The following is a 23,784-nucleotide window of genomic DNA, read 5'->3' on the forward strand; positions in this document are numbered from 1 at the left end:
CGAGAGAAAAAAGCTCAGTTGGAAGAGCAGTCGCCCGGCAAGCGGAAGGTCGTGGGTTCGAGTCCCGCCTTAGGCAGTTTCGATTTTTTCAAGTTGTTTATTTATAAAATGTAATCGTATTGTAACATCTGAATCATCATGAATTATTTATTATTAGCTTCTGTCAGCGGTGTCAGTCTCGTGAAAATTGTAAAATGGTATGTTTACTTAGTAGTTCAATGGTGTACCTAAATTAAAGAAACCAATAAGTACCTTTGGTATTTGTAACATTTGAATGTTTTCCTTAAATCGTTTTTTATTGATCCGACTGATCCTTAAATAGTAATGACTACCGGTCTTATTCATAATCATTTTTCACATTTTATCAAATGCTTATTAGAGGTTTATAAAACGTTTGATAAAAATTGTTATTCATAATCGTCATTTAGCGCTAAAATCCTCTTATAACTGTGTGATAAGTTATCGAGAGCTCGGGCCTTGTTTAAAGCTCTAATAAACCTATTTTAACCTAACTTTTATAAATGTCATTTCATATGAATGTCACTTCGTTGGTTTATTTATTCAAAATATCCTTGCTGTGATCCTTGCTTGTGAAAATGAATGCTATAAATGCAATTGTGCATTTAGCCAATAATGCCGACCCAGCGCGACGTAGAAAGCTCTACCGCCAACGAAGCAACCCATTCGATTTGCGGGACCTAAATTTTAAAATAAAATATAGGTTCAATAAGGACACAGTGCGCACCATCATAGATTTGGTGGAAGATGATCTGGTTCAGAGCGCTAGAGGTGGTGGCACGTGTCCTGAACTGCAAGTTTTAGTGGCCATAAGATGTTGGGGACGTCGTGAGGTAAGCACAAAAAAGTGTTTTATTTTATCCCTTTGTCGTGGCTGCTATAATTATTTTCATACATTTTCAGGTACAAGATGATGCTGGTGACCTCCATGGCCTAAGTCAGCCGACAGTGAGCCGGATATGCGCCAGAGTCGCGCATGCAATCGCGAATAAGGCAAATTCCTTCATCAAAATGCCTATCACTATAGGAGAGCAGGAAAGAATTAGTGCCAAATTTAGAGCAATTAAAAATTTTCCTGGGGTGATAGGAGCCATAGATTGCACCCACATTAAAATTAAAAAAACCGGAGGTGACATGGCCCAGTACTATATTAATAGAAAAGGCTATTATTCCCTGAATGTTCAGGTAAAATATATTTTGATTTTATACAGTTTACAACAGAGAAAGATTTGTTTTAATAATGTCTATAATTTTTACTTTGTATGATCTAAATTTTAGCAACATTCAACACTATATTATTGGATGGATTACCTACAGGATACTGTTTTTTTTATTTTAGGTTGTCTGTGATGCTGACCTCAAAATAATGGATATAGTGGCTAGATGGCGAGGCAGTACACATGACAGTCGAATTTTTATGGAGAGCAATATAAAACAACGATTTGAGGATAGGCAGTTTAGAGGACGCCTTATTGGCGATTCGGGCTACCCTCTTCTGCCATATCTATTTACACCTATTTTAAGGCCTAGTCGTCCAGAAGAAGAAGCATACAATAATGCTCACATCTCAACTAGGAACACTGTTGAAAGGTGTTTTGGGGTGTGGAAGCAGCGGTTCCAATGCCTACTCCATGGCTTACCAGTAAGCCTCCAAAATGGAAAAGCTGTGATCATAGCATTGGCTGTATTACATAATATAGCCATTGATATGAATGACACATTGTTAGGTAAATGTTATCAATTTGACTGTACATAAGGAATACAAATCTTTATGACAAAATGTTAACAAATTCATAATATTTTTCAGAACAACATATGGAGCAGGTCCCTGTAACTCCGCAACTTTCGACGGAGAACAGTGTTCACGACAACCGACCTTCATTGTTGAGGCGTAGGTCGCAGTTGATACTACAAAATTTTATAAATCAACATTTTTGAATGGTACTAAAATACATTTTGATAAATTCCAACGATTTACTTTTATGTAATGTCATTTGAGTTCATGAAAATGTTGTATTTTAATTTTTCAGATACTGTTCCTGGCATCTTAATGAAAATAAAAAGAATATTTGATTGAAAAATACCTGTATTTCAATTTTCAGTCCAATTTGTTACTATCACAAAAACAAAACCTGTAGTTCTCTTTAAAAAAGCAATTATTCTGCAAAAATTCAAAACAAATTACTTTATATCACTAATTTAAGTACAATTAGTTTCAACAAACTTACTTATTAAAAATCACAGTTCAATTCTTTAAAACAAAGAAATTGCTTAAGTATAAACGTTTCTATTCGGAGGTTATCAACCTTCTACATTTAAAACAAAATAACCATAATTTACACTATTATTATAAAGGCGAATGTTTGTGACTAGGCATATGTGTATTTACTTTATATCACTAATTTAAGTACAATTATTAAACTTACTTACTAAAAATCACAGTTCAATTCTTATAAACAAATTAATTGCTAAAACAGATAGATTATATAGTCTCGAATAACATATAGGCTTCTTTTTATCCTGGAAAAATGCACAGATCCTGTAGGTTACAGAAATAGTAGTCTACGCAGGCGGAGTCGTGGGCAACAGCTAGTTAATAGTAATCTCAAACTCTTATTAAGTTATGACTAGTAAACATATTCATAGCCGTCTAAATATATTGCAGAAACACAATCAAAATGCGGATTGGAACTGCATAAAATACAAATTAAAAACAAACAGAAGTAAGGGAGGAACTAACTTATTATTTAGAATCTGTTAGTACTTGAAAAACTTTAACATCAAAAGACTTATTATTCTTTATTAATGTGAGTGTAATATTTAAGTTTTTCCTGTAATAATTGATGCTCAAGATCCAAGTTTCTCCCTTTCTTCCGTTCGTTTTCCATTTGAACTTCATGCAGTTCAATCCGGCATTTTGATTCTGTTTCTGCAATTTCGGAAATCCTAACTTTGCTTAAATCAATTAAGCCTTCTTTGTTTAACAGTTTCCTTTTTTTTTTGATTGCTGGTGCTTTAAAATTAGGTTTTGCTTTATTTTCTTTTGCCTCTACTTTTTTATTTTCTTTATCTTCCAATATGCCTCTAGTAGTACAAGCATGTGTATCTTCTATTTCTTCATCAAGTACCACCAATTCATATTGGATTTCTTCATTATTTATCAATTCCTGATCTTGCGTATTTTGAGTTGATTCCTCCTCTTGAATGTTAATTAATTCACTTTTATTTGAGTCCGAGTCAAATCTGTTAACATCGACTACAAATTCATTGGGCAACCAAGATGCTATATCATCAGCCCTATCGTCAGGCACTGATAATGGTGGACCACCGCCAGTTTTAATTTGAGCCTGCCTAGCAATGGTCTTGTCTTTCTTCGCACTGATTTTTATGAGGCTCCATTGCGATTTTAACTGGGTAATGGAGCGGTTCATACCAGCGCACATTGAATTAAACCTGAAAAAGAAATGACAGGATTTTGAATTACAGGTAAAGGCAAAATTTTATATTGAAGGCAGAAATCAAAAGATGTACCAACGTTGTTTGTAAATCAGCCCAAGCCGCAACCTTCCGTTTATTCGTGTTAGTGTCTGTATTTTTATTTTCGATTGCATTTACTCTTTCTTTCACCAACTCTTTCAGCAAATACTGAAAAGCAAACACTAGGCGTCAAACATAAATAAAACCATGCTACAAAAATTAGTAGGCACTTTATCAGGCTAAAAATAAGTACTACCTTATCTTCCTCCAACCAGTTTTCTGATCGTTGCCTTTTAGGCGGTCTGTTCTCCTTCGTCATGGACATAATTAGTATCCGATGTAACTAGCCGGGTCGTCGTAAGAGCTTATTGCAGAGTACAGGGTAAGAGGTACAGAATCCAGAACATACAATCCCAAGTTTTATAAAAGTTTGATAAAACTTGGGAGTTGATCGAAAAAAACCGAAAACTTTATTAAATTTTCGTGCCAAATGTCAATGTCAGTAAGTAAAACGTCACAGCTGCCAATTTTTTGTTTTTTTTTTTCTGCGATTTGTCTATGATTTTACATGGTCCATCAAGTTAAATCACCAAAAAAGCTGTTTTCGTTCATTCTTTTTGTATAGTCTGTGGAAAGAAAATATTAAACTCTGTTTTAGCTATCAAAGGTTTATAAACGATTATGAATAACGTTTTTTATCAGAGGTTTATAAGAGTGTTTTAAGCCTATCAAACGTTTTAGCTAATGTAGGTTTTAAACCTATATTAGCATTTTATTATGAATAAGACCGTTAGATAATAACGTTAAAAACCATTTAAAATTCCTATGAGAACTTTTTCGACTTCTACACGGACGAAGTCGCGGGCAAAAGCTATTTGTAAAATCATCATCATCATCATCATCATCATCATTTCAGCCATAGGACGTCCACTGCTGAACATAGGCCTTTGTAAAATAATTAGACTAAATTATTAAAAGTGCCTACCCAAAGTCATTATTCCACGCGGACGAAGTCGCGGGCACAGCTAGTTCCTTATAAGAATGAAACCTGGAAGAGCGTAGGCCGCGGACTCGAGGCAAGTATTGTGCCCTCGAAAGTTCTAACTTACGAATTATTACTTTCTAGGGCACAAATTACATAGTAGAAGTAATTAGGTGTTACGATGTTGGTCTACACGTACGGTCTTATTCATAATAAAATGCTAATATAGGTTTAAAACCTACATTAGCTAAAACGTTTGATAGGCTTAAAACACTCTTATAAACCTCTGATAAAAAACGTTATTCATAATCGTTTATAAACCTTTGATAGCTAAAACAGAGTTTAATATTTTCTTTCCACAGACTATACAAAAAGAATGAACGAAAACAGCTTTTTTGGTGATTTAACTTGATGGACCATGTAAAATCATAGACAAATCGCAGAAAAAAAAAACAAAAAATTGGCAGCTGTGACGTTTTACTTACTGACATTGACATTTGGCACGAAAATTTAATAAAGTTTTCGGTTTTTTCGATCAACTCCCAAGTTTTATCAAACTTTTATAAAACTTGGGATTGTATGTTCTGGATTCTGTACCTCTTACCCTTACTCTGCAATAAGCTCTTACGACGACCCGGCTAGTTACATCGGATACTAATTATGTCCATGACGAAGGAGAACAGACCGCCTAAAAGGCAACGATCAGAAAACTGGTTGGAGGAAGATAAGGTAGTACTTATTTTTAGCCTGATAAAGTGCCTACTAATTTTTGTAGCATGGTTTTATTTATGTTTGACGCCTAGTGTTTGCTTTTCAGTATTTGCTGAAAGAGTTGGTGAAAGAAAGAGTAAATGCAATCGAAAATAAAAATACAGACACTAACACGAATAAACGGAAGGTTGCGGCTTGGGCTGATTTACAAACAACGTTGGTACATCTTTTGATTTCTGCCTTCAATATAAAATTTTGCCTTTACCTGTAATTCAAAATCCTGTCATTTCTTTTTCAGGTTTAATTCAATGTGCGCTGGTATGAACCGCTCCATTACCCAGTTAAAATCGCAATGGAGCCTCATAAAAATCAGTGCGAAGAAAGACAAGACCATTGCTAGGCAGGCTCAAATTAAAACTGGCGGTGGTCCACCATTATCAGTGCCTGACGATAGGGCTGATGATATAGCATCTTGGTTGCCCAATGAATTTGTAGTCGATGTTAACAGATTTGACTCGGACTCAAATAAAAGTGAATTAATTAACATTCAAGAGGAGGAATCAACTCAAAATACGCAAGATCAGGAATTGATAAATAATGAAGAAATCCAATATGAATTGGTGGTACTTGATGAAGAAATAGAAGATACACATGCTTGTACTACTAGAGGCATATTGGAAGATAAAGAAAATAAAAAAGTAGAGGCAAAAGAAAATAAAGCAAAACCTAATTTTAAAGCACCAGCAATCAAAAAAAAAAGGAAACTGTTAAACAAAGAAGGCTTAATTGATTTAAGCAAAGTTAGGATTTCCGAAATTGCAGAAACAGAATCAAAATGCCGGATTGAACTGCATGAAGTTCAAATGGAAAACGAACGGAAGAAAGGGAGAAACTTGGATCTTGAGCATCAATTATTACAGGAAAAACTTAAATATTACACTCACATTAATAAAGAATAATAAGTCTTTTGATGTTAAAGTTTTTCAAGTACTAACAGATTCTAAATAATAAGTTAGTTCCTCCCTTACTTCTGTTTGTTTTTAATTTGTATTTTATGCAGTTCCAATCCGCATTTTGATTGTGTTTCTGCAATATATTTAGACGGCTATGAATATGTTTACTAGTCATAACTTAATAAGAGTTTGAGATTACTATTAACTAGCTGTTGCCCACGACTCCGCCTGCGTAGACTACTATTTCTGTAACCTACAGGATCTGTGCATTTTTCCAGGATAAAAAGAAGCCTATATGTTATTCGAGACTATATAATCTATCTGTTTTAGCAATTTATTTGTTTATAAGAATTGAACTGTGATTTTTAGTAAGTAAGTTTAATAATTGTACTTAAATTAGTGATATAAAGTAAATACACATATGCCTAGTCACAAACATTCGCCTTTATAATAATAGTGTAAATTATGGTTATTTTGTTTTAAATGTAGAAGGTTGATAACCTCCGAATAGAAACGTTTATACTTAAGCAATTTCTTTGTTTTAAAGAATTGAACTGTGATTTTTAATAAGTAAGTTTGTTGAAACTAATTGTACTTAAATTAGTGATATAAAGTAATTTGTTTTGAATTTTTGCAGAATAATTGCTTTTTTAAAGAGAACTACAGGTTTTGTTTTTGTGATAGTAACAAATTGGACTGAAAATTGAAATACAGGTATTTTTCAATCAAATATTCTTTTTATTTTCATTAAGATGCCAGGAACAGTATCTGAAAAATTAAAATACAACATTTTCATGAACTCAAATGACATTACATAAAAGTAAATCGTTGGAATTTATCAAAATGTATTTTAGTACCATTCAAAAATGTTGATTTATAAAATTTTGTAGTATCAACTGCGACCTACGCCTCAACAATGAAGGTCGGTTGTCGTGAACACTGTTCTCCGTCGAAAGTTGCGGAGTTACAGGGACCTGCTCCATATGTTGTTCTGAAAAATATTATGAATTTGTCAACATTTTGTCATAAAGATTTGTATTCCTTATGTACAGTCAAATTGATAACATTTACCTAACAATGTGTCATTCATATCAATGGCTATATTATGTAATACAGCCAATGCTATGATCACAGCTTTTCCATTTTGGAGGCTTACTGGTAAGCCATGGAGTAGGCATTGGAACCGCTGCTTCCACACCCCAAAACACCTTTCAACAGTGTTCCTAGTTGAGATGTGAGCATTATTGTATGCTTCTTCTTCTGGACGACTAGGCCTTAAAATAGGTGTAAATAGATATGGCAGAAGAGGGTAGCCCGAATCGCCAATAAGGCGTCCTCTAAACTGCCTATCCTCAAATCGTTGTTTTATATTGCTCTCCATAAAAATTCGACTGTCATGTGTACTGCCTCGCCATCTAGCCACTATATCCATTATTTTGAGGTCAGCATCACAGACAACCTAAAATAAAAAAAACAGTATCCTGTAGGTAATCCATCCAATAATATAGTGTTGAATGTTGCTAAAATTTAGATCATACAAAGTAAAAATTATAGACATTATTAAAACAAATCTTTCTCTGTTGTAAACTGTATAAAATCAAAATATATTTTACCTGAACATTCAGGGAATAATAGCCTTTTCTATTAATATAGTACTGGGCCATGTCACCTCCGGTTTTTTTAATTTTAATGTGGGTGCAATCTATGGCTCCTATCACCCCAGGAAAATTTTTAATTGCTCTAAATTTGGCACTAATTCTTTCCTGCTCTCCTATAGTGATAGGCATTTTGATGAAGGAATTTGCCTTATTCGCGATTGCATGCGCGACTCTGGCGCATATCCGGCTCACTGTCGGCTGACTTAGGCCATGGAGGTCACCAGCATCATCTTGTACCTGAAAATGTATGAAAATAATTATAGCAGCCACGACAAAGGGATAAAATAAAACACTTTTTTGTGCTTACCTCACGACGTCCCCAACATCTTATGGCCACTAAAACTTGCAGTTCAGGACACGTGCCACCACCTCTAGCGCTCTGAACCAGATCATCTTCCACCAAATCTATGATGGTGCGCACTGTGTCCTTATTGAACCTATATTTTATTTTAAAATTTAGGTCCCGCAAATCGAATGGGTTGCTTCGTTGGCGGTAGAGCTTTCTACGTCGCGCTGGGTCGGCATTATTGGCTAAATGCACAATTGCATTTATAGCATTCATTTTCACAAGCAAGGATCACAGCAAGGATATTTTGAATAAATAAACCAACGAAGTGACATTCATATGAAATGACATTTATAAAAGTTAGGTTAAAATAGGTTTATTAGAGCTTTAAACAAGGCCCGAGCTCTCGATAACTTATCACACAGTTATAAGAGGATTTTAGCGCTAAATGACGATTATGAATAACAATTTTTATCAAACGTTTTATAAACCTCTAATAAGCATTTGATAAAATGTGAAAAATGATTATGAATAAGACCGTAAATGTTTGAATACTATTTGATCGTTTAAACACAGTGAATGATTCAATTACATAAATTTTTAAATATTATAAACAGTTCTGTAAATGTAATATTTAATTACTAAATTATGACTAATGATACGTTTCACGGCTTCGCTCTCATGAATGTTAACGACCGTCAAAAGCACGTCGATAGATGGCGGTCACTAATTTAGACTTTGATTTGCTCGTTTAAACACAGTGAATTATTCAATTACATAAAATATCTTTATTGATTAAATTTTAAATATTATGAACAGTTCTGTAAATGTAATATTTAGTTCCTAATTAGGACGAATGATACGTTTCACGGCTTCGCTCTCATGAATGTTTACGACCGTCAAAAGCACGTCGATAGATGGCGTTTTTAAAGATATTTCTCACTTCTTCACTATTTATTGAAATTTAGTTTGTCACATATCGTCATAAATTGTAGCCTATATTATTATGTTAGCCTGGGTTATAAATAATAATACTGTAAAGTTTCAACAAAATCAGTTTATTAGTTTTTGCGTGAAAAAGGAACAAACATCCAGACATCCAAACAAAAAGGTTACAGTGAGCCAACCATAAAAGATAGACATATGCTGTTGCGGACTTTTTTGTAGAACTTTTAAAGGGGAAAATCCTATCATACATAATTTATGCGAAACTTTAACCGTTTACGCAGCGTCAGCTCTCAAACGGAAAAAAATCACTGATTTGCAACATTCTTTATTGGTGCTCCGCTCCTAGTGGTCTTAGCGTGATGATATATAGCCTAAAGCCTTCAGGGATTAACGGACTATCCAACACAAAAAGAATTTTTCAAATTGGTCCAGTAGTTCCTGAGATTAGCGCGTTCAACCAAATAAACAAACTGTGATTAATAAATTGCGCCACTACAAACCGTACCAACAGATGGCGCTGTTACGATCTTACTATGGCAAACTCCACCGCGCATACAATCCTGCATCGCGGTGACGAAGTTTTTTACCCTGCCCAGTATATATATGTCACCGTAAAATTGTGAATTCCGTCAGATTACAATCTGACGTAATTAAATTACAATCTAACCTAACCTAACCCACTGTTAGTTTACAATCTAACGCGTTATATTATAAACTGACAGAGTTCACAATTTCACGTTGACATATAGACAAACCAAGATTGTGCAAATTAGATGCACTAACACCTAAGCTCTTTATGGTGGTTGAGCGTCTTATTATATTAGTATAGATGACCGCACTGGTAAAGGTGGTGGCGGTGTTGCTATCTACCTTCGTAGTGACATCCCATATAAGGTGCTGTGTATGTCACCGTCTCCCTATAGTGCGACGGGCGAGTTTATTTTCATCGAAGTAAACGTGAAGGGCATCAAGGCTGTCCTTGGGGTGGTGTACTGCCCCCCTGGGGTGGACTACCTCCCCAAGCTCGAGTCTGCTTTGGAACCGATTTCCGCAGATTACATACATCACTTAATCATGGGCGACTTCAATACCAATCTTCTTGTAAATTCCTCTTCCTCTACCAAACTTACCTCATTGGTCACTTCCTTGAATCTCTCTATTCTTCCGTTACAAGCCACCCACCACAATATTGATTCCCCTGACACCTTACTCGACCTTGTAATCACATCCGCACCTGACAGTATTATTGCGCATGGTCAGTGTCCTGCACCAGGTTTCTCACGACACGATCTTGTTTACGCGAGCTACAGGCTACACACTAGCAAACAGAAACTAGAGACCGTGCTTATGCGTAGTATGTCTAAGGTGGATGCAGACGCCATTAGGCGCGATGCAGCCTCACTCGACTGGGATCAAGTTGTGTCTGCAACAACTATCGATGACAAGGTCGCCGTCTTCAACTCCAATCTACTAACCCTCTACGACGTGCACGCGCCGCTGCGGCTTGTGAAACTTAAACGTCCACCTGCACCATGGATCTCGAAGGGTGTGCGTATGGCGATGACTCGTCGAGACAGGGCCTTCCACAACTATAAGCGTGACCGCTCTGATATCAACTGGTGCAAATACAAAGCGGCTAGAAACCGCTGCAATCAAGTGGTGAGATCTGCCAAACGTCGTCACATCCATGACAACATTATCGATGCCTCTTCAGCTGATGTTTGGAAGTTTCTCAAAACACTGGGTATCGGTAAAAATCCTACAAAGCTCACCCACTCTTCTTTCTCTGGCGATGACCTCAATACTCATTTTTCCTCTGCTTCCGTATTGGATCCACTCATTAGATCACAAACCATCTCCGAGGTAACTTCCACAGCTCTTTTGGTTCCAGAAGTCTTTGTTTTCTCCGCGGTGTCTGATGATGGGGTCAGGAAAATTATCCACTCCATAAAATCCAAAGCGGTTGGCGTCGATGACATCAGCCGTACCATGATCCTTATACTCCTTGAATTCCTACTTCCTTTCATTACTCACATTATAAATTTTTCCCTATCCTCTGGCACATTTCCCCGTATCTGGTGCAAGGCTTTTGTCACCCCTCTTCCCAAAATTCCAAGTCCTGCCACATTAAATAACTTTAGGCCCATATCAATACTACCTTTCCTTTCCAAAACCCTAGAGGCAGTTGTTCATTCTCAGCTGTCTAATCTCATTTTCACCAATAACCTTCTAAGTCCTTTCCAATCCGGTTTCCGTCCGGGTCACAGCACCAGCACTGCATTACTCAAAGTAACGGAAGACATCAGGATGGGAATGGAGCATGGCCAACTTACTTTACTGGTACTTATCGATTTTTCCAACGCCTTCAACACAGTTGATCATGAAGTCCTCCTATCGATGCTATCCCGTTACAATTTGTCACCGGTTGCTATGGATTGGTTCGCCTCTTACCTCTGCGGGCGCCAACAGGCGGTACGCATTGATAAAACTATTTCCCACTGGCGTGACCTTCTGACCGGTGTCCCGCAGGGTGGCATACTTTCACCTTTACTTTTCTCAATTTTTATTAACTCTATTACCCACAAAGCCCACAATATTGGCTCACCTCACCATCTTTACGCCGACGACCTTCAATTGTACCGACATTGTCACCATGATGAAATTGATCAAGCAGTACAGTACATAAATGACGATCTGGAATATATCAGAAAATGGTCGAGTCGCTACGGGGTTGCTGTAAATCCCAACAAATGCCAGGCAATAATTGTCGGTAGCCAGCGTCAACTTTGCCGCTTGAATATGGATGATGTCACCTCTGTCAATTTTGATGGGGTTGATATCCCATACTGTTCGTCCGTCAAAAATCTCGGTCTTTATCTAGATTCTAGTCTCAGCTGGACAACCCACGTATCTGAGATAAGTCGGAGGGTCATCGCCACATTGCGCTCCCTTTGCAGACTGAAATACTTCCTTCCAATTAAGACCAAAATCTCCATTGTCCATACCCTTATTCTACCAGTCATAGATTATGCTGATGTATGTTATCCTGACCTAAACCAAATTCATGTCAATAAGCTAGACCGGCTCCTCAACAACTGTATCCGGTTTATATTCTGCTTGCGCAAATATGACCACATTTCCTCATTCCGGTCTAAGCTTCAATGGTTACCTATACCTTTTCGACGAAAAGTCAGAATCCTTTTAACACTTTTTTCAATCTTAAACAATCCAAATTCTCCTTCTTACCTAAAATCCCAATATACGCTCCTCAGTTCAACTCACTCTCGTCAACTACGTTCCTCTAATACGCTTCTTCTTTCCACTCCTTCTCATCGTACTGGTTTTCTTTCCAACTCTTTTCTTCTACATTCCATTCGTCTTTGGAACGGTCTCCCTGAAAACGTCAGGCAGGCTCCCAGCAAGTCCACCTTTAAATTTCATGTGCGCAAACATTTTCTCGCTGGTGTTTCATCTTCATGATTTCTGTTCAACCTCCTTTTTTTTTTCCCTTTTTTTTTTTCCTTCTCTTTTTTTTCTCTCTTTGTCATCCATCTTATTATTATATTATATATGTATGTATCTATGTATGTATTCATATGTTATTTATGTATTTTTTTTTCTATATTCATAGTAATTTTATACCGCCTACTCTCAGTTTGGCCCTAAGGTTGACTGGAGGAAAATGCCGAAAGGCATTAAGTCCGCCTTATGTACACCGTTCTATGTGCATATAAGTTTTAAATAAATAAAAAAAAAAATACGTGTTTCGTCTCAACAACGTCCAGAAGCAATCTTGAGAGTTAACTCAGAGAGTTATTCAGCCATTCTTCATATTGTTAGAACCACGATACCTTTATTTGATATGATTTATTAGTAAATAGCTTGACTATTCTTAGTAGATAGAGCTATTTATATGAATCATAAATATTTTAAAACGTGAAGTTTTTAAGTAAATAAATTAACTTTTCCATCTGAAAAACATAGAATCAACTTGATAGTAATACAAGTAAGTATCTGCAGTGAGTGCTTTGTCTTTCTGCTAAACTTCAGACACAAAATTCACTGATATAAAAGGATAGATTGGTAAGAAGTCAAATAAACAATTTACTCAGATTATCCCGATTACCTTTCTTTAATTCCTGAATATTAATGACACGCGTTTCCCTAAATATGTATTGAAACTATTATCTATAAAATAATAAGGTTCAAAATAAATTAATTAGTGGAGGTGTCTGACTGAATAGCACGATGTGACATTACTGTTTAAGTTTTCTCATAAGATAGCGTTGGCACGGTCTTTTTTCCAACTACTAAAGGAACCTCGCATGAATTTATGCCATAAACTTATAATATGAGCTGGACCGTAGGTTCGGGGACATATGCCTGTGCCTTATAAAGTAACGGCCCGATTTAGAAACGTGACAAACATGCGCATTTGCCCCAGAACTTTACCTGAAATATTATCAATTTTCTCCAAAAATATTCCCCAATCTTAGAAGGATCGTGTTACTACTTAGGTGCTACAATGTTGAAAAAGCAATCTCGTGATATTGGAATTACATTTTACTTGAGTAATATTATTGTGCGAGTATGTTCTGTGCTCGAGTTTGTATTATGTTACGAATTGAATTTGGATATTTTAAAATAAACATTTAGACAGAAGATGCCTAGATAATATTTACTGGCTTATTCGAGGTAAGTATTTATATTTTTAATGTAAGTTTTAAAATGAATGAAGTTAAATCATCATCGTACGAGTGTAGACAATTGACAACGTTCATACACCTTAAGCTACTACGACGAAGTAGGACATTCATATTATGGTCAAGACTAGTGCAAACTTTGGGCAACAGTTAATACCGTACTTTGAACCATTAAACGGGAGCGTGTAATAAAGCTAATTGTCTAAACTTTTTTCTCACATCGCACCAGCCAGGCGCTAGGTGACGTCACCACTAATGAGTCCCGCTCGCGCTCCTGTTGCAAAAGGAACGCGCACCTAACACGACTTCACAAGTAGCCGAGTCAAATTTCGAAACACGAAAAAGTTTGTGTAACAACAGTGCGCCGGCGGTCTTCCCCGAGGACGCGGCCGCAACAAATTACTGGCAAACAACTTCGAAATAAATTAACTCTCAACTTTCAAGCGTTTTACTTTCTTTTTGTCCGACGAAAAACAATTTCCTTTGTGTTTTGTTTACGTTGTAGCGTGCTTCGGCGCGGAAATCGTTCATAAGAAAAATAAACAATTTTATTAACTCTTAAAGTCATTACCATATTGTTGGAAATTAAACAATACACGTTCCAACAATGACGGGATTAACACTCAAGGATAAACGGGGGGAAAATAAAACAAAAATACAATTCACCACAAAAGCATATACAAGCCAGCTTACCATACCTACTGTCCATATTTATAAATGCGAGTTTTTACTGCTTACTGCTCTTAAATTTTTACACTCATCTCTCAAAACCTATTCATGTAATATCGTGATTTATTTATTTATTTATTTAATGAGCAACATAATAAGCTTACAGAAAACCCAAAGCGCTTACATGTTTAGTCACAAAATCGATTACAATAAAATTATAAGTCCAAAAATTATACAAATTATTAAATTCTGTTTAAACAGAATTAATTAATAAACAAATTCTAAATAATATACAAATCTGGTCTGAATGAAGGCTAAACGTTAAATTTTTGGACCAATTACAAGCTTCAATCGAAATTCTTGAGAGATCGAGTTCAATTTCATTTCTTGATCGAGTTTAATATTATACTTAGACTCGCGTACGACTAATCAGAAGACTTTAAGTTGCTAAGAAACTGAGAAAAACTAACTGAAACTTGATGAATTTCTCAACATCGTAAACTAACTTTTCTTGTCAGACAATTCGAAAGGCTGCTGTCCTGACAATACTGGAAACATTGTACCTACCATACCTACTGTATATGGTACTGTATGATACGTAGTTTTAATTAAAATGACGTTATTATAACTAAGACCAAGACGCGTAGTGTACTTAAAAGTGGAACTATGTAGTTGTTGCTATTCCCAAATAATAACTACCAATTTACTACCTTACTACTAAGCGAAATAAATACGCCTCACTGGTAAGAAATCTGTATCCATAAATTATTAATCCACCCTAATACAATTAGCTATCGTAGGCTAATTAACAAATTGACACGGGTAAGGCCAATTTACTGACAATTTGATTTCCTTTGATTTGTTTTCATTTAAAGTAAACTCAGCTTCTCGTAATTACGTTTAATGAAAGCTAAAGACGAATGTTGACATAATTTATGAGAAATATTAATGAAAAATAATATCTTACTAAATAAATTAGGTATCTAAAATTGAAAACATCAGTCCCATGGGAAAGTACCAATCGTTCCCTAAGTCCAACACAACATAAAACACCTAATGTCTTCAAGGAAAATACTGTACCATTTTAATTGCGAAATGACACTTATTGCTTAGTTTAACGTTTTTATTTTGTGATTGTCGAAACCGACATATTCTCTAACGAACTAAAGTATTAAATTAAAACCACCCAAAAATTACTTACTTGTTGGAACTTCGGCGAACTCTGTACTTATTCCTCCAAGTATTCTCGTTTGTCGTTACAAGAATACAGCTGATTAGAAAGTTTTGGGCACTCAATTACAATTGTAATGAATACTTTCGTCGTCCGCCGTGAGGCATCGACAGCCGGCCGTAACGACATCATTTTGGTCCACGACAATACGGATTGACACATAAATTGCGGTACAATTCGCCTTTATTCTGGAAAATTAGACATTCAAAACTCAATTCTCAGGCAAGAGCCCAATTTTGGATGCAATTTACGGCTAATTAGACTCTTAAGTACAGAGGCCCGGGCCGTATTCCCGGGGTTCCCCGGGAGCGCCGAGGAAGTTGGAATGGTGGCGTTAACGCGGCCCGTCGCGCCGGCCGGCCCCTAATGTGCGATAACTAGCACTAGCTAGGGGGTAGAACAGCCAAAACATGTAAAAAAGTAAAAAAAAAAATAAGTTGGAAGAGGTATTAGCTTGGCATTCGCTGGTAAACCACCCTTGAACTGTTTGTTTAAACATTCCTTTGGAATTAATAGTTTAATGGATCATACTGATCATACTTAGGCATACTATACCGTACCTGATACTGAAAAGTCGTAAGCGGGGAATATTTCAAGTGGTCGCCGCCTGTTTATCCGCGTCACAATATACTAGCCAAGGGCTAAGTTACGCTACAGAAATATGAGTACTCAATAACCAAAATTCTGCTGTCCCTTTCCTGGTGGATATAGTATTTGGAACTATATCAAACTACTGTAAATAGCTTGTACTCAAAGGTGAAATGGGAACAAACGTCTTACCAGATAAAGTTAAAATTACATCCATGATTCGATCTGTGGTTTATTTTTTTTTTAATCTAGGCGCCCATGTATTCAGTCTGTGTAATCTTATTTATTTTTTTCGCATAAAAAAGGGAACAAAAGTTTAAATTCAAAATGAACCCAGCCGTTTCTTTTGAGGTGTGGTATTGTGTGCCGTGCCTGTCACCAGCTCGTACGACGAATAACGGCACCAAACTAGCTCGATCACGACAAAATCCAGTTAGCAGTTTAAACCAACGAAATATCTACTGCTTAATGCAATTTCAGATTACATTTTAAATAACTAACAAGCTCTATCTCTGCGCATTAACTTTTCCATAAATATTTACATTTCATTTTAGGAAGTTTGAAAATATAAATTCTTGATTAATAATGGTGTACCTAATCAACAAGCTTTTAAGGATTCAAATTGTGGCGTATCAATGACTTAATAAAGTCGAGTAATTGTTGATTGTAGTAATATAGTTCCCATTGACCGAGATTACGATCAAGCCCAATCAAGCAACCCAATCCAATTTGAAAACAAAGCTATTATTTAGACTGATCCGATCAACAAACCTCTTTACTTCATTACTAGGCCATTTAGAATCACCCTCAAGTGTAGTTTACACTAAATTATTACGTCACTACGACACACAAAAATGAAGTTAGAACACTGAAAACATTAATAAAAACAAAACACTGTCGCATGTTATCTTTTAAACTGTCAAAAAAGGAACACGTGCTCATTCATACTATTCACCTTGAGTTTGCAGCAGCAGTGTAATTTCAAAAGGGCGCCGAGAGCCTCCGGCCCTTTAACTAGATTCTTTTGTGAGGGAAGTGCAAAGTGCTCGAGTCAACTCGCTTGTGCCGCGGCTCGCCAAACAACATAATAATCCTTCACCGTAGTTTGTAGGTACAAGTACCTTTCGTGAATGTTTAATTTGTAGCTTCAATTTTGAATGTTAGCGATTTAAACTAGTTGGTGGTTGGTTTTATTTTTAAAAGCAGGCCGACCTCGCTACGCTCAAGTGCCTATTTCGCGGCGGTCATTTCAATCAAGCACGTCCGCTATAAACATTTTTGGTTAACGGATTTATTTTTAGTTCGAAAATTATTACATGCAATTTTAACAAGTCTGATAAACCAAAAGGTGCAAAGTTTTTACTAAAAATATGCTAAGTCCAAGTCTCAAATCTTCAGTGTATCACCACTCCTTTTCAAATTCCTTTACTTACATAAATATCTGCAATAATTCAACCCGAATAATATTTCCTCGAAATGTTCCACCAAATTATTTCTTCCTTTCAAAATTTCCCGTAGCTACATTGACGCTAAAAGCATTCCGGGGCTACTTAATCAACGGTACGAATATTAATTTAATTAGTTAAAAGTTTTTATAACTTTTAAGTAAAAAGGTGGAGAAGAAAAAAGCCGACGCGGGTAAAGCTATAAAGAAAGTTTGGACTTTTCAAATCGGACAAGCCGCATTATTTATATTGGCTACTTCGGTAATCAATTAGGGGAATGGGTCTGCGGAGAGCTCGCAAAGCTATAAGAGCGTGCGTGCGTTCCGAGAACCTACGGGAATCATGTTTGTATCGGTGGATCTACGAGTATCATGCTTGAAAGAAAAGTGTATCTAAATATAATAACTCAATGATGACTGACAGACTGACTGACTGACTGACTGACTGACTGACTGACTGACTGACTGACTGACCGACTGATTGAATGACTGACTGACTGACCGACTGACTGACTGAATGACTGACTGATTGACTGACATAGTGATCTATCACAGCCCAAACCACTGGACGTATCGGGCTGTGGCATGCAGGTAGATGTTATGTCGTAGGCATCAGCTAAGAAAGGATTCTACGAAACTCCACCCCTAAGGGGCTAAAACGGGATCCACGCGTATGAAGTCGCGGGCGGCCGCTAGTCAATCTATAAAATCGCACACTGATCGTGCCATAGACATACTAGTAAATACCTAGCACTACAACATGGCAATAAAGATGTCAGTTTAAACTATACATGAACTCTTATCACTTCGGGTATAAATCGGAGCTCATTACAATATTATTTTCCCCTAGAGGGATACGAACCCGTGACCTTGTTGTTGTGACACACGGCGTATTAGAGCCAAGACATATTGGGAACATAAGAAATTGTTATATTTAAAAATTTTGACCAAATTGAGAATCTCCTTCTTTTTTCGAAGTCAGTCAAAGATTATCTACAAGTTTTATTCGTATTAAATTAGTCGGTTTTTTGCGCTGTTTGAGCTTAATGTATGTTTTAACTTGCTAATAAAATCTACCTTGTAATTTCCCGTTACTGTAGTTTCAAAGACACGGTATCATGCTCGCATAATGTTGGCACAAATTACGTAATGACTAATGTTTATGCAAGGAAACTGCTTCTCAGAAACAAGATGAATTGCTGGCAGCACCAGTCGCGATGCCGTAATAGGATGGTAGGTAGGTATGTAGGTAGGGTGAACGTAACACTAGTCGACCATTTAAGCAGTTTTTTAGATGCATGGAAAAACTTACATTACTTGCAGTACTTTCACTGTCGCTTTCTAGAGTTATACTTGGGAATGTACTCATAAACTAATGATGTGCTTGTAATTCCCCAAGTATGAAAGATTTAATAAATATTACAGATAGAGTTTACTTTTTACAAATGCTCCATTACCACTATATGCAAACCATTAAAGGCAGACTTTGATTGACACTTCGTATCGATTATCTTTCTACTAATAAAAAAACAATATACTATCATCTAGTCGTATTTGTAGTTTCATAATTTCCGTTAACATTTAAATGTTGGTTAGGTTTGGCCGCGTAGTCAACTACTGGTACTTTTACCCTATATCTCGTCGTCGTCTCCCCTATCTTTTCAGGGCACATAATAGTCTTGAAACATGACGAGCTGTTAGCGCAACCGAAAATTTTATTTCAAACCGTAAAGTCATTTGCGCAAACAATTTACACTCGTGTGTTTTATTGCAAACTTGAAATAATATTAATGGTCAATCATTTATTGGATTTAACTGAGGATTGAACACTTAATATTTTTCTGGAATTTCTGCATTTACACGATATTAATTTATTTGAGAATTATATGAGACAGTATTAAGAATTTCTTTTATCTCCACAAAAAATAGTGGGAAGCTTGTTTTTCAAAAGGTTCGTTTCGTTTATGCACAACGTTAAATCTGCTTATAGGTCAGGTAGACCGTTTTTATAGTATAGTACCTTGTAACAGATAAAATAATACTAGGTATAGTGAAGTCAGTAAACTTTAATTTTTAATACTTAAAAGGTTTTTGAAACACAGGTTCATTAATCAGAGACATTTTCTCGATATTGTTATTTCTCATACACATATAAAAAATATATAAGAAATTAATATTCAGTGTACGAGTAACACCTAGTTTACAGTTTTGATTCAACTAAGCTTTGAGCTAAGCGCGATGGGAGTAACTTTACATTTGAATTTAAAATTTGGCTAACCTAAGGCTTCAGAAACGCCTCTCGTGAATCGTCTAGTGTCAGGCAATATTTACGTTTCTCATTAAAATTTTATATTCATGTTATGTTTTAGGATTGAGAAACGTTGCGGTCACCTCAAAGGTTTGAATTTCAAAATTTGAACTTTACATCGACAAAGGTGACAAGGTTAACAACCTTTAACGTATGCTAAAAATACATTTTACTCAAAACCAAGACGTAAAATCTTAAGCAGTACCAAAACCAAGAAGCTTATAAGCCAAGGGCGAATTAAATAGTAAGTGGGGAAGTGTCGTGAATACCCGTAATCCGGCTTTTAAGTAAATAAGCGTGGGCCCATACTTTAAAGTCGGCCTACTGGGCTCTTTGAATACGTAATGAGGCCCTCTTGATAATTAAAATGATTATTTCCATTATTAATCTGAGCACACTTCCTTACTCTTAATTATTGAGAAGGAAAAATCCAAACCGATTTGGTACTAAGTATTGCGGACGTGACGATTTAATATTTTTAATCGTGTCTATTACCGTCTGTTGCATTTGTATTTTTATCTCCTTGGTGTCTTTAAATAGAAGGCAAAATATATTTTAAATGATATTATTAATTGATACAAACACCTAAACGATAATGTTTTCGTTCGCCAATCATGATTAATGGAATTAAACATACCGTTGCCGTACTACGGTGCTACGATTTACTACGATGCTACGAGTACTACAGCGAAGCGCAATGGCACATGCTACGCGCTACGACAAAAGCGTTCTCTTGTTTCCGTAACTGATTCAATGGCGATTCAACAAGTGCCACTTTACGATGTATGTTACTGCCACATCTTGCGCATGAAATCTGATAAAAATATCTGAACCAACGACGGAAAACGATGTTACATAGAGATTCGCACGGAGCGCTGAATAGAAAAACATTCGACTGAATAACGTTTAGACAGAAAAGAGAACATACCCGTCGAGTATATTCGAATAAGTTACAGGACTGTGGTTATTTTAACTCTACAATGCCAGGAATAGGTCGAAAAATTACATTTTCGATTAAAACTATGGATTCTTTTTTTTTTATGTGACAGGAGGCAAACGAGCAGACGGATCACCTGATGGTAAGTGATTACCGTCGCCCATAGACACCCGCAGACCCAGGGGCGTTACAGGTGCGTTGCCGGCCTTTAAGGTAAAGATACGCTCTCCTCTTGAAAGCTTGCAGGTCGTATCCGTCCGGAAACACCGCAGACGACAGTCCATTCCACAGTTTGGTTGTACGGGGCAGGAAGTTTCTAGAGAAACGTACTGTTGTGGACTGCCAACCATCTAAGTGATGGGGGTAGAAGTGCTGTCGGGTAGATCGGTGGCGAAAAGTGGCGGCAGGAATAAGTCCGGATAATTCTTCGGAGCACTCTTCGTGATACATGCGATAGAAGATGCACAGTGAGGATACATCTCTACGCAGCGCCAAGGGGTCAAGCCGATCCGAAATGTCCTGGCAGTCAACGATTCGAGCTGCTCTCCGTTCAATGCGGTCCAGAGGGAGAAGCTGGTACTGGGGCGCACCTGCCCAAAGATGAGAACAGTATTCCATATGAGGCCGAACCTGCGCCTTGTAAAGTTGCAGACGATGGGCTGGAGTGAAATACCGTCTCGATCTATTGAGCACACCAAGCTTCTTCGAGGCTAATTTAGCCTTACCCTCTAAATGACCACGGAACTGGACTTCGCTCGATATGTCGACACCAAGTATTCCGATATTGGCTGAGGCAGTTAGGGGAGTGCTCTCGAAACAGCGGGATACGACAAACGGCAACTTTTTGGCGGTGAACGCGCAAACTTGTGTCTTTGTAGGGTTAAATTGGACCAAATTGCGTCGACCCCAGTCTGAGACCTTCTTCAAGGAGGTTTCAATTTCGGACACAAGTTTGTTACGGCTCTCAATGACGTTCTCCCGAGAGATACTTGCGCGGCCGGTATAAGCGGCATCAACCGTGCTGTCGTCCGCATAGCAATGCATGCCGCTAATTTGCAGCATATCATTGATATGCAGAAGGAAGAGCGTAGGCGATAGCACACAGCCTTGGGGGACACCAGCATTCACAGACATAGAATCTGAGCATTTGCTGTCGACAACGACCTTAATGCTTCTGTCTGCTAAAAAGCTGGCGACCCATCCGCATAATTTCTCGGGAAGCCCATAGGAAGGGAGCTTCGAAAGAAGCGCTTTGTGCCAAACCCGATCGAAGGCCTTCGCCATGTCCAAACTGACCGCCAATGCTTCCCCCTTAGTCTCGATCGCCTGTGCCCAACAATGTGTCAAGTAGACCAGAAGATCACCAGCCGAGCGACCTCCACGGAAACCATACTGTCGGTCACTTAGCAACTGGTGGGCCTCTAGGTACCGAAGGAGCTGGCTGTTGATAATGGATTCCATTATCTTCGAGAACAAGGAGGTGATTGCTATCGGCCTATAGTTGGACGGATTTGAGCGGTCACCTTTTTTAGGGATCGGGTGCACCAAAGCTGTCCTCCATGAGGTCGGGACTATGCCAGAGAGGTAGGAGAGCCGAAAAAGGCGCGTTAAAACCGGTGCTAACTCTGGAGCGCACGTCCTCAGCACGATAGGAGGGATTCCATCGGGCCCACTCGACTTATGGATATCCAGGGAAAATAGAGCTAGGCGTACTGAGCTTTGGTGGAACCGGATATCCGGCATACAGCTATCACACCTCGGTATAATCGGTGGCTCATGTCCCCCGTCATCCAGTGTCGAGTTGGACGCAAAGAGTTTGCCCAGAAGATCGGCTTTCTCCTTTGCATCGTGGGCCAACGAACCGTTTCCCATGTGCAGGGGTGGAAATGATGGCGTGCAGAAATTTCCTTGGATAGCTTTGGCAAGAGACCAGAACGCACGAGTTCCAGAAGGAAGACGCTCTAGCTTCCCACCAATTCTACCAATGTGCTCCGACTTCGCCCTTGCAATGACTCTTTTGAAAGACCTAGAGGCAAAGTTAAACTCCTTTTTTAATGCGCTGGTGTTTTCATCCTGTAGCCTCGCTGCATTTGCCCAGGCTTGGTAGGATTCCTGCTTCCGGCGTAAAACCTTTTTGCAGGATTGACCAAACCAAGGCTGAGATTTGCCACCAATGGGAACAACAGAAGACGGTATGAAAAGTTCCATACCCTGCAGCACCACATCAGCAACAAGATCAGCAACGACGCTGGGATCATCCTGCGTGAAGCAAACCTGCCTCCAGGGGTAAGATGCGAAGAAGGACCGCATCTCATCCCAGTCTGCTGACTTGTAGTGCCACACGCGGCGACTGCATGCAACTCGTGGTCGCGGAGAGCACATGAGTGGCACCGTACTCCGGATAAGGCAATGGTCCGAGGAGCCCAGAGGGGCGCCAACGGATAGCTGATAGCCATCCGGATGGGAAGTCAGCAGAAGGTCCAACAGTGAAGGTTCTTGGCTCTCTACATCTGGGATTCGCGTGGGCGTAGTAACCAGTTGTGTCAAGCCATATGCGAAGGCGAAGTCGTGAACAGATCTCCCTGCATGATCGGTCGATTCGTATATCTAATTGGTGTTCAGCAAGCGGTAATCCTCAAAGCACCTAAATAACTTAGCTGAATGTTTTGAACGATCCGCCCACTAATATGTAATGCATAGAAGCGTCGTAATTCGACAATTACCGTACCCGCGTCGCATGTGTTGTACAATTATACGGAAAGTTGTTATTGTTCCCGTCACGCAAATTACTAATTATTATTTAAGCGAGTATTATACGGAGCTGTACAAATGTGCGCGTCGTGTGAAGGAGTTACACCGGTGTATCATTCG

At 37.9% G+C, this 23,784-nt stretch overlaps 3 protein-coding genes across 3 annotated transcripts; all 3 read left to right on the forward strand.

The window, feature by feature from the left end:
- Positions 1-335: 335 nt before the first annotated feature.
- Positions 336-2,099, forward strand: LOC135074965 (putative nuclease HARBI1). The gene is made up of 5 exons (XM_063969329.1): positions 336-851; positions 922-1,203; positions 1,358-1,745; positions 1,826-1,959; positions 2,049-2,099. The coding sequence occupies exons 1-4, from the start codon at positions 597-599 to the stop codon at positions 1,954-1,956; spliced, it is 1,056 nt and encodes a 351-aa protein (XP_063825399.1). The 5' UTR covers positions 336-596; the 3' UTR covers positions 1,957-1,959; positions 2,049-2,099.
- A 3,049-nt stretch (positions 2,100-5,148) lies between these two features.
- LOC135074966 (uncharacterized) lies at positions 5,149-6,484 on the forward strand. The gene is made up of 3 exons (XM_063969330.1): positions 5,149-5,206; positions 5,295-5,404; positions 5,487-6,484. The coding sequence occupies exon 3, from the start codon at positions 5,497-5,499 to the stop codon at positions 6,145-6,147; it is 651 nt and encodes a 216-aa protein (XP_063825400.1). The 5' UTR covers positions 5,149-5,206; positions 5,295-5,404; positions 5,487-5,496; the 3' UTR covers positions 6,148-6,484.
- Positions 6,485-9,936: 3,452 nt separating this feature from the next.
- LOC135074832 (uncharacterized) lies at positions 9,937-23,241 on the forward strand. The gene is made up of 2 exons (XM_063969214.1): positions 9,937-11,017; positions 23,054-23,241. Exons 1-2 carry the CDS (start codon positions 9,937-9,939, stop codon positions 23,239-23,241), a joined length of 1,269 nt encoding a protein of 422 aa, XP_063825284.1.
- The last annotated feature ends 543 nt before the right edge of the window (positions 23,242-23,784 follow it).

The sequence above is a fragment of the Ostrinia nubilalis genome, chromosome 9, assembly GCF_963855985.1.
Source record: "Ostrinia nubilalis chromosome 9, ilOstNubi1.1, whole genome shotgun sequence".
NCBI classification, from domain to species: Eukaryota; Metazoa; Arthropoda; class Insecta; order Lepidoptera; family Crambidae; genus Ostrinia; species Ostrinia nubilalis.

What these genes read in the sequence shown, in the direction of transcription:
- LOC135074965 (XM_063969329.1), top strand. Translation starts at nt 597, where the DNA reads ATGAATGCTATAAATGCAATTGTGCATTTAGCCAATAATGCCGACCCA. An exon ending in GATGTTGGGGACGTCGTGAG is followed by an intron (nt 852 to 921) that starts GTAAGCACAAAA and finishes ATACATTTTCAG; the next exon opens with GTACAAGATGATGCTGGTGA. An exon ending in TATGAATGACACATTGTTAG is followed by an intron (nt 1,746 to 1,825) that starts GTAAATGTTATC and finishes AATATTTTTCAG; the next exon opens with AACAACATATGGAGCAGGTC.
- LOC135074832 (XM_063969214.1), top strand. Translation starts at nt 9,937, where the DNA reads ATGTCACCGTCTCCCTATAGTGCGACGGGCGAGTTTATTTTCATCGAA. An exon ending in TGGCGTCGATGACATCAGCC is followed by an intron (nt 11,018 to 23,053) that starts GTACCATGATCC and finishes ACCTTTTTGCAG; the next exon opens with GATTGACCAAACCAAGGCTG.
- LOC135074966 (XM_063969330.1), top strand. Translation starts at nt 5,497, where the DNA reads ATGTGCGCTGGTATGAACCGCTCCATTACCCAGTTAAAATCGCAATGG.